The 13,061-nt window shown below is 39.6% G+C and overlaps 1 protein-coding gene across 2 annotated transcripts in view; it reads right to left on the bottom strand.

The window, feature by feature from the left end:
• Positions 1-13,061, bottom strand: part of PPP3CA (protein phosphatase 3 catalytic subunit alpha) — a 321,661-nt gene that overhangs the window by 152,045 nt on the left and 156,555 nt on the right. For both annotated transcript variants that reach the window (XM_068975525.1, XM_068975523.1), the window contains exon 2: positions 190-390. In XM_068975525.1, the coding sequence (XP_068831626.1) occupies positions 190-390 (201 nt within the window). The remainder of the gene's footprint in view (positions 1-189; positions 391-13,061) is intronic.

Below are 13,061 nucleotides of genomic sequence, written 5' to 3'. Positions count from 1 at the left end.
ATGGTTATTTAATACATGAAAATAAAAACATTTTACATATGTATAAAATCTTTAGTTCCTAAGGTACAGATTTGGCGGTAAACGAGCAAGATGATGAAGGTCTTTGAAGACTCAGTGGTATCTAGGACTTTTGATTTGAAGTTATAAACAGCAAGGATGGGTTCCAAGTGGACTGTCCTCAGGCCTTACCTGTGACTGGAGCATCAATATCCAGCAAGTTTTTTTCCTGTCGAAGAATTGAAGCCCCCTCTGTTATTATTCTCAATGCGACAGTCTCTTCGAGCCTGCCCTCCTTCATGAGATGTGCCTTTAAGATATCCACACGAGGTTTCCCATCGTTATCAAACACTTCTTTTGCCGTAAGCCGGTGACTTGGAGGAAATGGGACAGCTGAAAGAGAAGAAATCAAAGGATCACATTAATTGAAACTCAACAACAGAAGATGCAATAATAACTGCCAAGTATCTATCCCTATCACTCACCACCTATTGGAGCATTTTTAAAGTTCATATCAAAATATGATCCAGGGCTATCAAGAACTAAAGACTGTCTTCCTCAACTCAAGATGTAATATGACTGCTGAAGGGAAATGTATAGTTCTTATTCATCCAGTACCTATCTCATTCATCTAAAAGCTACTGATTGAGTGAATAACAAAAACAAGAGTTATCTGTTTGTTAGGCGAAACAGCAGAAGAAAAGCAAAAGCAAAGACTTACTATCCATCCATCCGTTCAATTTTGACTCAGGTAAAGATGTTTCTCCACTAAAAAGCAGGCTCCTCCACTGGGATAAGAGGAATGAGGAACAGCCTGCCAGACCAGATTTCCAACCAGTGGGAGTCACATCCCTGAGTAAACTGACTGACTCACTGTTTAAGGAGAGAGCAAGAATCTGAGACTAAAAATGCAAAAACGCACCGAATACCAAACAGAAAATCGGGACTTGTATATGCATGTATGAAAGAAAACTCTTGAACAGCAGGACAGTATGACATTGAAAAGAGACATTGGCATTTAGGAGCAGAGGTTGAACCCAGGTCTTCTGCATTGTAGGCAGATTCTTTACCATCTGAGCCTCCAGAGAAGCCCTAAGAAAGTGTTAGAGGCATAGTTCTCCAGGCTTTTCTGTCCATAGAATTCTCCAGGCAAGAATACTGGAGTGGGTTGCCATTCCCTTCTCCAGGCATCAAACCTGGGTCTTCCACGTTGACAGCAGATTCTTTACCGTCTAAGCCACCAGAGAAGCCACATGATGTAATGTCAGATCCCCCTTATTGCTCAGACTTAGAGCCAAACATACTCTCTTCCAACCATGCACCTGACTTTTTAACAGTAAGACAGTCTCTTGCAGCTACTGTCATTCTTCACATCTCTGAATACATTCATTCACTCACTCAGCCAGAGGATAGTCACTGAATTCCTACAATGTGCCAGGACATCCAAAGGTCCATGATCAGAGATCGTATTATAAAGGTTAATAAATGGCAAATAAGTCCTTCAGTGGGGAAAACTCATTATTTCTTTATTTTACACAAGGGTTCATTTACAGGGTAACTCAGACCTATCAGAAACATCTGGAAGAAGCACCAACACTGCTTCATATTAACTTTCACCTGCCATGCGCATTATGCCATATACGTAAGAACTCCATATGGAGCTCCTCTCTTAATGTTATGGATTAAACGTAGGCCACTTACCTCCTAAGAGTGTCTCTCAAAGAAGCAAGATTTAGAGTAGACCTATGCCAAGACATTGTGTGCAATCTAACAGCACAGATTTGTTATCCAAGAGAAATTACAGCTACTTAAGAGAGAAGACACATCAGGAAATGAACATGTGCTAATGGACGCACGCTTGGTTTTCCTAACAATCCAAGCATATCTACTGAACTATGCCACCAAGATGAAGTGGCAGCAGCATGTGTAGGGCTTTCTTGGTCAGATGAACCCGGGTGCAAACCTTGGCACAGAGCCCTCACCAGCTACACGACCCTGGGAAGCTAAATAACCTCCTTTGGCTTCAGTTAAGTCATACCGACTCAGTGGACATGAATTTAAGCAAGCTCCAGGAGTTACTGAAGGACAGGGAAAGCCTGGTGTGCTGCAGTCCATGGGGTCACAAAAAGCTGGACACAACTTAGCAACTGAACAACAACAACCTCACCTGTAAACTGGGGATTAGATCTATCTGAGGACTTTTATAATAACTAAAGTAAATAGTAACAGCAGTAGCTAACATTTATAGGGTGTTTTATTTTATGCCAGGCATTGTTTGGGTAATAAAGTCAGACACAACAATAAAGCTGTAAGATGAGTAAGGCATAAGTACAAGTGTTTATATATAACCTTATTTGGTCCCTATAACATTACTCTGGGGGAGACACTTGAGACAAAAATCTTAAGTATCTTGCCCAAGATAATCACCTAGTGATTTATATGTAGACCCACTGAGTGTAAACTCTGGCAGTCTGATGCCAGAATACTTGTGTTAACAGCTTCGCCACACTGCTTCCCAGAAAGTACTTAAGACAGTGCTTCATAATTAAAAAGTGATGAGTAAACCTCTTTCTAGAACAGAAATTCCAATGAATCCTGAGAGATATAAAGACCACTTTTATTTTCAAAAATTATTTGGAATAGCTTATAGCAGAACAGGTATACAATACAAAAGCAAAAGGTGAAATAAAAGACAAAATGCACACAGAAAAGGAATCATAAATCTAGTACGCTATTTGGCTGTGCCGTGAACAATGTCTACATAGTTATGTGTGCTGTGCTTAGTTGCTCAGTCATGTCCGACTCTTTGCAGCCCCATGGACTGTAGCCCTCCAGGCTCCTCTGTCCATGTGGATTCCCCAGGCAAGAATAGTGGAGTGGTTTGCCATGCCCTCCTCCAGGGGATCTTCTAGTCATAGAGCTGTAAAAACCAATATTGATAACCTTAAATACACCCATTACTAAAATGTCTGTATTATTTTGGTCAGTTGTGGTAAGTCCTGTTGGGTACAAACTATAATCAAAAGAGCAGAGGGCTTTCCCACTATATCTCTTAAGTTGTATGATTTTTTTCTCCAGTGTTTTGTTTTATACAGGTTTTGAATTTAACTTTTATTGTGTGTACTGAATACTGCATATGTACTATTCTAACTGCTTCTCTACCACAAATAAAAGACCTGTTAATCACATACCATAAAAAAAGAGTAAAAAAAAAAAAAAGCATAACATCAAGCATAGTATAAAAGAAAGTTCAAGAATTAAATGAAGAGGAGAAAAAAGAAAAAGTGAAGTCATTAGACTTCTGGCACTTGGGGAGTATTTTGTTCAGTTTGTTTCTTTGCCCTCCTTTCTTTTCTTGCCTAACAAAATGTGCAAACATTTCAGTGGCCACATTTCTTTACCTGGGTCTTTATATTAGGTTTGAAATTAGAAAACATCTTACCTGGTAGCTACTCAAAATTCCCCAGAGGTATCATAGGGGTAGAAATGAGGGAACTTCAAAAGGACACTTGGGGTAAGACCATGAGTTTATTTATTTTTTTTTTTCCCCTCTAGAGAGTTTCTAAGGACAACTGTCAAGGTTTAAGTGACTGCAAAACTGTCAGGTAAGAACCATAGGAACATAGAAGGGAAGGAGGCTGGTTTATTGGTAGGCACTGGGTCTCTGTCACACATGCACTGTGCTTTGTATTCAGCTGCTCAGTCGTGTCTGACTCTTTGCAGCCCTGTGGACTCTGGGCCCCCAGGCTCCTCTGTCGATGGCATTCTCCAGGCAGGAATACTGGAGTGATTTGCCATTTCCTACTCCAGGGGTCTTCCCAACCCAGGGATCAACCCCATTATCTCTTGCGTCTTCTGCTTTGCAGGCAGATTCTTTACCATTAGCACCACCACATACTAGTGGCCTTATTAAATTTTAAAGGGACCAAAGGTTAAAAAGAGCTGAAGCATTTAAGAAGGTGAGAGGCAAAAGGAGAGCACCCCAGGTAGGGCATGACCTTCATGAATTAGACTTTCTCCAAGTTGCTAGACTCTCCCAAGGCCAAGATCACTGCAATAACAGATGCTCCCACCTTTCACTGCATCTCTTACCTGCCAGTAACTGCTATTCCTAAGGTAACTAGCGAAGGTAAAGCCACCTGCATTGAGATACTGGAAATGGTTCCAAATAAACGGCAGTGAGAAAAAAGAGGGAAAAGGCCAATCAGAGGTCTCTATTTCCAACCAAATGAAAGAGACACTGATAGGATGGGCTCCTTAACCAGTTAAACAGATGGCAAGGTCTGCAGGGAACCAAGATGCGGTCAGCCAGAGAGAAGTTTTCTAGGACAAAACTAAGAGTGGGCTAATATTTGTGTATTTGTGCACCTTTTGGCTTCATAAAGAAAATATCAGCCATACAAAGGTCACATTTATTTGCTTTCTCTTCTCACCGAGCGTCCTACAAACAGACCTGTGCCAAATACTGAACAAAAACTTCAAGGACCAATCAGTCCAATGTGCTTAGAAAATATTTCTTCCATTAACTCACTGTATTTCCTTTGGGCTCCAAAATCACTGCAGACAGTGACTGCAGCCATGAAATTAAAAGACACTTGCTCCTTGGAAGGAAAGCTACGACAAATCTAGACAGCATATTAAAAAGCAGAGATATCACTTTGCTGACAAAGGTCCTTATAGTCAAAGCTATGGTGTTTCCAGTAGGCATGTATGGATGTGAGAGATGGACCATAAAGAAGGCTGAATGCCAAAGAATTGATGCTTTTGAATTGTCGTGCTGAAGAAAATTCTTGAGAGCCCCTTGGGCAGCAAGGAGATCAAACCAGTGAATCCTAAATGAAATCAACCCTGAATATTCATTGGAAGGACTGATGCTGAAGTTGAAGCTCCAATACTTTGGCCATCTGATGTGGAGAGCCTACTCATTGGAAAATACTCTGATGCTGGGAAAGACCAAGGGCTGGAGGAGAAGGGGATGACAGAGAATAAGATGGTTGGATGGCATCATTCAACCATGACTCAATGGACATGAGATTGAGCAAGATCTGGTAGATGATGAAGGACAGGGAAGCCTTTGCAGTCCACGGGGTTGCAAGGAATCAGACATGACTGAGAGACTGAACAACACTTGATACAACAAAATGGATTATCCCCTCCCTCCTTCCCTTTGAGTATGACCACAAGCTGCTTTCAATGGTACATGAGCAGGCCAAGACTGGAAGACTTAAGTCTGCGCATGCTAATAAAAATTCTGAAATAACTGTTGATGTTTGGGTTGACTCCAAAACAATTTTCTTAAAATTGCCCGTTAAGAATATGGTGTCACCAAAGACTTCTTAGTAGCATCCTAAAAATAACCAGAAACCTTCTCAGCTTTCCCTACTTCATAATTCCCACTCAGTGTCTTTTTTGTTATTGTTGTCAAATAAAAGCAAAGTAGCTAAAATATGGGACATTTAAGTCCTCGCTTGATTCCTGCCACAAATTACAAAGTCTTTAAATGCAGACAACGTGCTGGACTAGGATTGTGTTCCCATGTCACTGACTGTGGAAACCTGTCAAAGACTCATTTCCAGTGGATAGCATACAATATTGTCTCTTTCCTATTAGTTGATGCCTCCAGAGTGTTCATCTACCTGAAGGAGTACGTGTGTTCGTGTGTGCTCTCAGCCATGCTCAAGTCTTTGCAACCCCATGGACTGTAGCCTGCCAGCATCCTCTGTCAAAGGTAAGAACACTGGAGTGGGTTGCCACTTCCCAACCCAGGTATCAAACCTGCATTTCCTGCACTGGGAAGCCTTGCTATCTGATAGGGAGGAAGGTTAACAGTCTAGGAACCAAAGTCACATGCATCCAATATTGGCATCTATATAACAATTATTGAAAGCGAAAGTGAAAGTGAAGTCGCTCAGTCATGTCCGACTCTTTGCAACCCCATGGACTGTAGCCCACCAGGCTCCTCCGTCCATGGGATTCTCCAGGCAAGAATACTGGAGTGGGTTGCCATTTCCTTCTCCAGGGCATCTTCCCGACCCAGGGATGAAACCCAGGTCTCCTGCATTACAGGCAGACGTTTTAACCTTGAAGGTCTTGTCAATTAGGCATTCACCAGTAGAGAAACTCATCCTAAGTCAAAAAAGCCTGCAGCCAGAGTATTCTTAGCCCTGGGTTCTGGCTGACTATGTGGACCACACCTCCAGGGTCAGGGTCCCCTGAGAGTTGGGCTGGAGGTCAGTTTTACACAACTATGAGGTTGCCTCAGTAGCCACAGGTGATCCGTATCACTCTGTGGTAGACCCAGGTACCTGACTTTCTGTTTCTCAACTCTGAGCCACTGTGACCACTACTGAAGGAATTCCTACAATTTGACAAGAAGTATTCATGAGTCACTGTTATGATGACACCTCCCTTCACTGGAAGGAAAAGGAGGATACCTGCTGCCTGACCTCTTCCTGGACTAGTCTTACAAATGCTGACAAGAGAGAACCACAGGCATAAGAAAACATTGAACCAAGTGATTTTTCAAATCTTGGTTTGGCTTTAAAGTTTTTGTTTGTTTCCTCAAACAAAATGACACCCAGAAATGTAAGGATATCCAAAGGAAACAAGAGCCTAAAGCAGATTGTTTATTTCCCTTCTTCCTTATGATGGCTGTTAAAGAGTGCTCACAAAATCGTGGGGCTCTTTGGAGTAAAATAAGAAAATTTCCAATTTAAACCAACTGCTGATCCCCCACAGTAAATATGAAGGACATGAAGTCCAACAGAGAGGAACAGTGAAGTGTCCAAGGTCACAGGATTAGTCAGTGGCAAAACCAACACTACATTTAGGTCTCCTGGTCCAACACTTTACCCTCCAGATCTGTTCTGTCCAGTATAGAATTTACTGGCCACATGATGGCCGAACACTTGGAGAGTAGTCAGTTCAAACCAAGCAGTGCTATGAAGCAATAAGACACCCTGAATTTAGAACACTTGATACAAGGGGGAAAAGACTGTAAAATATCCCTTTTAACATTCCTATTCTAATTACATGTTTTAATAATAAGATCTATTGGGCTACATAATAGGTCCTATTAAAATTATTTCAAACTCTTCCTCTTTTTAATTTCACCACTGCTGCTGGTGCTAAGTCACTTCAGTTGTGTCTGACTCTATGCGACCCCGTGGACGGAAGCCCACCAGTTCCTCTGTCCCTAGGATTCTCCAGGCAGGAATACTGGAGTGGGTTGCCATTTTCTTCTCCAATGCATGCATGCATGCTAAGTCACTTCAGTGGTGTCCGACTCTATGCGACCCCGTGGACGGAAGCCCACCAGTTCCTCTGTCCCCAGGATTCTCCAGGCAGGAATACTGGAGTGGGTTGCAATTTTCTTCTCCAATGCATGCATGCATGCTAAGTTGCTTCAGTCGTGTTCCACTCTGTGCGACCCCGTGGACTGCAGCCCACCAGGTTCCTCTGTCCACAGGATTCTCTAGGCAAGAATACTGGAGTGGGTTGCCATTTCCTTCTCCAATTTCACTACTAGAATATTTAAATTGTATAAATGGTTTATATTCCATTATTATTGAACAGTGATGCAGCCTTCTGAACAAGTAAATGAGAACAGGGTGAGTGGTGGAAAGTATATTCTTCACTGTTTCTCCTCTTTCCACTTCAGTTCCTGCAAAACTTCAAACTATCTCAAAAACGACTGCACGTTGGAATTGCTTTTAAAAATAAATGACGCCAGGCTTAGCCTCTAGAGTTTCTGATTTAATTTGTCTCGGGTAGGGTCAGGACAGTGGCAGGTTTTTAACAGAAGCCCAAGAATATTAATGTGAAGTCCAGGTGGAGATTCACTGACCTATCTATATCCTAAGTAAAGACAAACAAAATGCCAGGCAGTTTAATTCCCCCACCTAAACATATGCTCCACCATGTCAATCAGCAGCAGCAGATACAATGTCTCTCTGCAAGTGCAGACCTCTATTTTGTCTCTCTCTGTAATAAGAACGTGTCCAGGAGCAACTCTGTCCCATATTTCACATGGCTACTGTCTGCACAAGGCCTGTCTGAGATACTTATGTCAGCACACGCTAAGAGAACAGCTTAAGAAGATCACACGTCACACATAACTTAAAACACACTCTCGCCTGGCCTCCACAGACGGGTACTCCATTTATTCCCTCCTGGACACTGGTATATGTCACAAGCTATTATTCTAATCTAACCATATCAATCAATCAATCGATTGGCCATCAAGTCTTTTAAGCACCTACTATGCACTGTATTGGGCTTCCCAGGTGCAATGGTAGCTAGTGGTACCACTAGGATGCTAGTGGTAAAGAATCTAGGATGCTAGGACGTTAGTGGTAAAGAACCTACTTGCCAATGCAGGAGACAGAGGTTCGATCCCTGGGTCAGGAAGATCCCCTGGAGGAGGAAATGGAAACCCACTCCAGTATTCTTACCTGGAAAACCCCATGGACAGAGAAGCCTGGCAGGCTAGTCCATAGGGTCCCAAAGAATCAGACACAGCTGAAGCGACCTACCACGCGCACGTACTGTATTCCATGCTAAGCAGTGACAAGGGTCGGGGAGAAGTAAGCGAAGGAAAACGAACACAAGCAGAGCCAGACTCTAATGAGCTTGCTATGCAGTATAGTCACTAGCTTTTGCTTTAGATAGATGGCAAAGTGTTAAACTGCAAAACCTAAGAGCAAAATTTAAAGAAAATGAGAGACGATATAAGCAGTGAGGAGAAGTCTTTATGTACCTTAAATTTATGCTTGTGTTCCTAGAAACCTTATCTATAGTCACACATTTCTTTTATCTAAAGTAGTGAATAAATATCTAATTCTTTAGATGACTCTGTCTTGAAACTAAGTAATAAAAAACAGAATATGCTAATTGTAAGATACAGTATTCCAGCTGCAGTATACAAAAGTAGCTCCATCATCAGTAATTTAATACATGGAGTCTGATCCTATTTCTAAACAGAGTGACTGAAGTGAAAGTCACTCAGTCGTGTCTGACACTTTGAGACACCATAGACTATATAGTCCACGGAATTCTCCAGGCCAGAATACTGGAGTGGGTAGCCTTTCCTTTCTCCAAGGGATCTTCTCAACCCAGGGATCGAACCCAAGTCTCCCGCATTGCAGCCAGATTCTTTACCAGCTGAGCCACAAGGGAAGCCCAATCAAAGTGATGGGGTACATAAAAGGAAATACTAGTGACTTTTTACTAAATTTTCTCTGGGTTCTAACACTGAGCAATTAGGTTTGTTCTACATTCTTCTAGGTTTAAAAATATTCTATCAGTATGGGGATTACATATTTATTATCCATGCACAGAATGTCTATATGCAAAAAACATGTTGTGTGGGAAAGAGAGCTTAAAAATTAACCACAGTTGGCCTTTAAGAAAAACTGTAGAAAGGTATTTACTAGGTTCCTACTTATGCTACTCCTGTGGGTATTCATCACTTGTTTTTTGAAAGCCTATGGCTTTCATTATAGATATTGGTGATGATGGTTGTTTGGTTGCTAAATTGTGTCCGACTCTTTGAGACCCAATGGACTGCAGTCTGTCAGGCTCCTCTGTCCATATGGGATTTCCCAGGCAAGACTACTGGAGCTGGTTGCCATTTCTTTCTCCAGGGGATCTTTCAGATCCAGGGATCAAACTCGCTTCTCCTGCTTGGAAGGAAGATTCTTCACCAATGAAGCCCATTATAGATATCAATGGTTGTCAAATTAAAATATGCTTGTCCATCTCAAGTACGGTTGACCATTAATCTTGTAAAGAGAGACATGCAGCCCCACTTAAGCTAAAAAATTCTTCACTTAGGTTTATAAATAAAACTTCAATTTATTAAATTATTGTTGGTTTGTTTTTTTTTTTCCTCGTTTATCCTTAGCAGATACCTCTTCACCCATCCTCTCTGAATACTAGCACAGATCCTGAGCTTTAAAATGTATTCAGTGTACATGTACTGATCATTTCACTAGCAAACTGAACACCTCACTTGGTTCTCTTGAATGTTTACATGCATATAATGTACAACACAATGGTATTTTATGTAACATCCCCAAAATGTTAATAAAAGGGCACTCTGGTACTGGAGATATTTATTAAAACAAGCAATTTATTTCTCTGACTTACAAAACATATTATTATACACAGTACTTTCTGAACCTAAATCTAAAATGTACTAAATGCAATTCTTTAATAAAGATCAGATATGAATTAATGCAAATAATTATTTTTCCAACAAGGGATTAGTAATTAATGAAAATGTGTACCTTAATGATCAGAAGCTCTTTCAACTGTCTGAATTTCAAAATAATTTTCCTTTAAAAATACCCATTAATATACAGCCACTCCCAATCCTTTCCACATACAGCTTTTCTTATTTTTCTGGCCACTACACATTTTTGAATAGGAGGACTCAAAGACATGGTCCAGAGCTCGCTCCACATGAGGTCCTGGGCTGTTCTATCACAAAACTCCTTTGAAGTTGTGATATTTTGTTTAGCTCATTTAATTACTAGAAAAATTGCAAGTGGCTTACATAATGAATTATGCAATAATGATTCAACATGAAAGATTACTTAACAGTCTTATTTTAACTTTCAAAATATCTCAGCATTATGTTAAAACTAAAATGAAATATGGTTTTTTAGTTAAAATTTGAAAGTATGTGCACAAGTTCTGTGATTAACCTGTGGGTAAGGCCAATAATAAATTATATATGTACAAGATAAAAACAAAATTATATTTAGTGGTACTGATACATGATATTGAATATTTAAACTAAGAATTTAAATTAAATATTAGATGTTTTAGTTTAGATATTTAAATTAAATTATTTATTTTAAATGTCTTAATATATAATTGAAGATGCATTGTTTTAAAAGATGTGATCTTTTTTGATTAATTTTGTTTGGTCTTGATTTTAAATAAAGACAGCCATATCATTTATACCAGTAGGTACCCCAGCTATACTGAATTTCAGAACTAGATGAAATGGCTACAGCAATATTTTCACCAAAGGGTATTTATAGTAATCTCTGGACTAGTAAATTTACAGCAATGCATTAAATTCCATTCACTTGGATCCACTTACATAGAGGGCTTTTTACTTATTTTTTGCCTTGAACATTTTCTTTTTCTCTGCAGATATATGTTACAGGAGGAGATAAAAATCAAGACACAAACAAGACACTTTAAGACAAGATGAATTTATCTCCCAACTGAGCATATCCCTATGAACACAATAATTATCCCTTAGGAATGAAGAGTATCCAGGGATTCTAAAACTTTATTTAACCCAAGACATACTTTATCATTCAGAAATTCTCAACTCCATGGCCTAAGACATGAAATATAAGGAAGGATTTAACTTGAACTGGAGCTGAACTACTTGATTAGACATTTGTTAATAAATGTAAACTTTGGAAATCTGCGCATTTAAAATAGCAAACCTGAAAAACATAATGTGTGCCTCTTAATCATCAATCCTAAATTTGTAAGTTAATATAAAAAAAAATCAATCTATGCCCACACACAGTTCTTTCAAGTTCATTACTCAGCTGTCAATGCGCACACATTTTCTATGCCCATGTGCCAACCCATGGTTCCCATCCCCGGTGGTTATTAAGTGCCTACAGATATCAGAATACTTCTTCTTTCTTTTTTTTAAATGAATAGACTCTCTCTTCTTTGAAAGATCTTGATGAAATGGCAAACGTATGACCTAATGATATCAAATGACGTAAATTCTAAGTGGCAATTTGAGGATGTTACCATGTTACCACTTTTGCATAACTGTTTAAAAAATAATGAATTTGGCACGTAGCCTTATATCTGTGTGCCACAATGAAGCAAAGATTGAAATACTTTACCTCAGAGTCACCCTCCAGAGAGCCAAGGGCAGAAGCTAAATTCCCAGGTTTGCCCTTAATTGCCCAGCTTTCTTGCTCTGCGCCCCTGACTCCCCACGGGCTCAGTCGTGAAACATCGGGCCCTCTGGGCCGCCCAGTGTTCTAGTAATGCTTACACTGGTTGCTTCACTGTGAGGACCAGACCTGCTTTCATCCACACTCTCTGGTCTGCCTTTTCTAAGAACCACCCACTCACATGAATAATACAGAAGCATACAGGAGGTCCCAATGCTCTGTACCTCAAATATGTACTCCCCAAATCATGATCTTCACACATCTAATTAAAACCTGGAATGCTCTAGTGAATACCACCCACAACTGTACCCTCTCAAACTTCATTTTCATGTATTTCATTTATCCTTAAAATGTACTTGTCAGTTTTTATTTTAAATCAAACATTCATTTCTTAATCTATCCGATGGAGAATGTCTGATTTCATAATAAAGCTGCAACAGACTGCATTCCCTTCCTCAATAAAGAAGTACTCTTAAGAAAGATTTTCCACTCTTAAGCAGCACATATTTGGTGCATAACATACTGATGTGTTTAGTGGGTAAAGGATAGTTATATCTGTAAGTTACTCAGTACTCTGTAAACTGAGTCCAGAGATTTATACTTATTACATTATATAACATTTGTATACATTTAGTAGATGCACATGTATAAAAGGAAGCAAAAGAGAAAACAAAGCACATGTATTAAATGTTAACATTTGAGGAATTTGATTAAAAAGAGTACATTAATTGTAAAAAAAAAAAAAAAAGAAAATTCTCAAATAACTAAAGAAATAGATTACAGGGATTATAATGCCAATTGCAAAGTTACAGGTAACACTTAAATTTCACCCTTTAATGAATCAACCATGACTATTCCAAAAAAAAATCAGAATAAGTAGAAAGATAACAATCAAGTCCCACTGAAGGTGTAAGTCCAGTGTCCTGGCATTTGATAGATATTCAATCAATATGTTTTTGAATGAATGCAAAAATGACTTTTTTTCCTCCTTATTCACTCAGAATTTGGATAAAACTTCTGTGGCACTAGTACTACAGATAGTCCCCAATTTACAGCAGTTCAGCATATGATTTGAATTTTTCAACTTTAGCACAATACCAAAGATATGCATTTGGTAGA

The sequence above is a fragment of the Capricornis sumatraensis genome, chromosome 7, assembly GCF_032405125.1.
Source record: "Capricornis sumatraensis isolate serow.1 chromosome 7, serow.2, whole genome shotgun sequence".
NCBI lineage: Eukaryota > Metazoa > Chordata > Mammalia > Artiodactyla > Bovidae > Capricornis > Capricornis sumatraensis.
The sequence above is the reverse complement of the archived record's forward strand: the minus strand, read 5'-3'. Positions and strand labels throughout refer to the sequence as shown.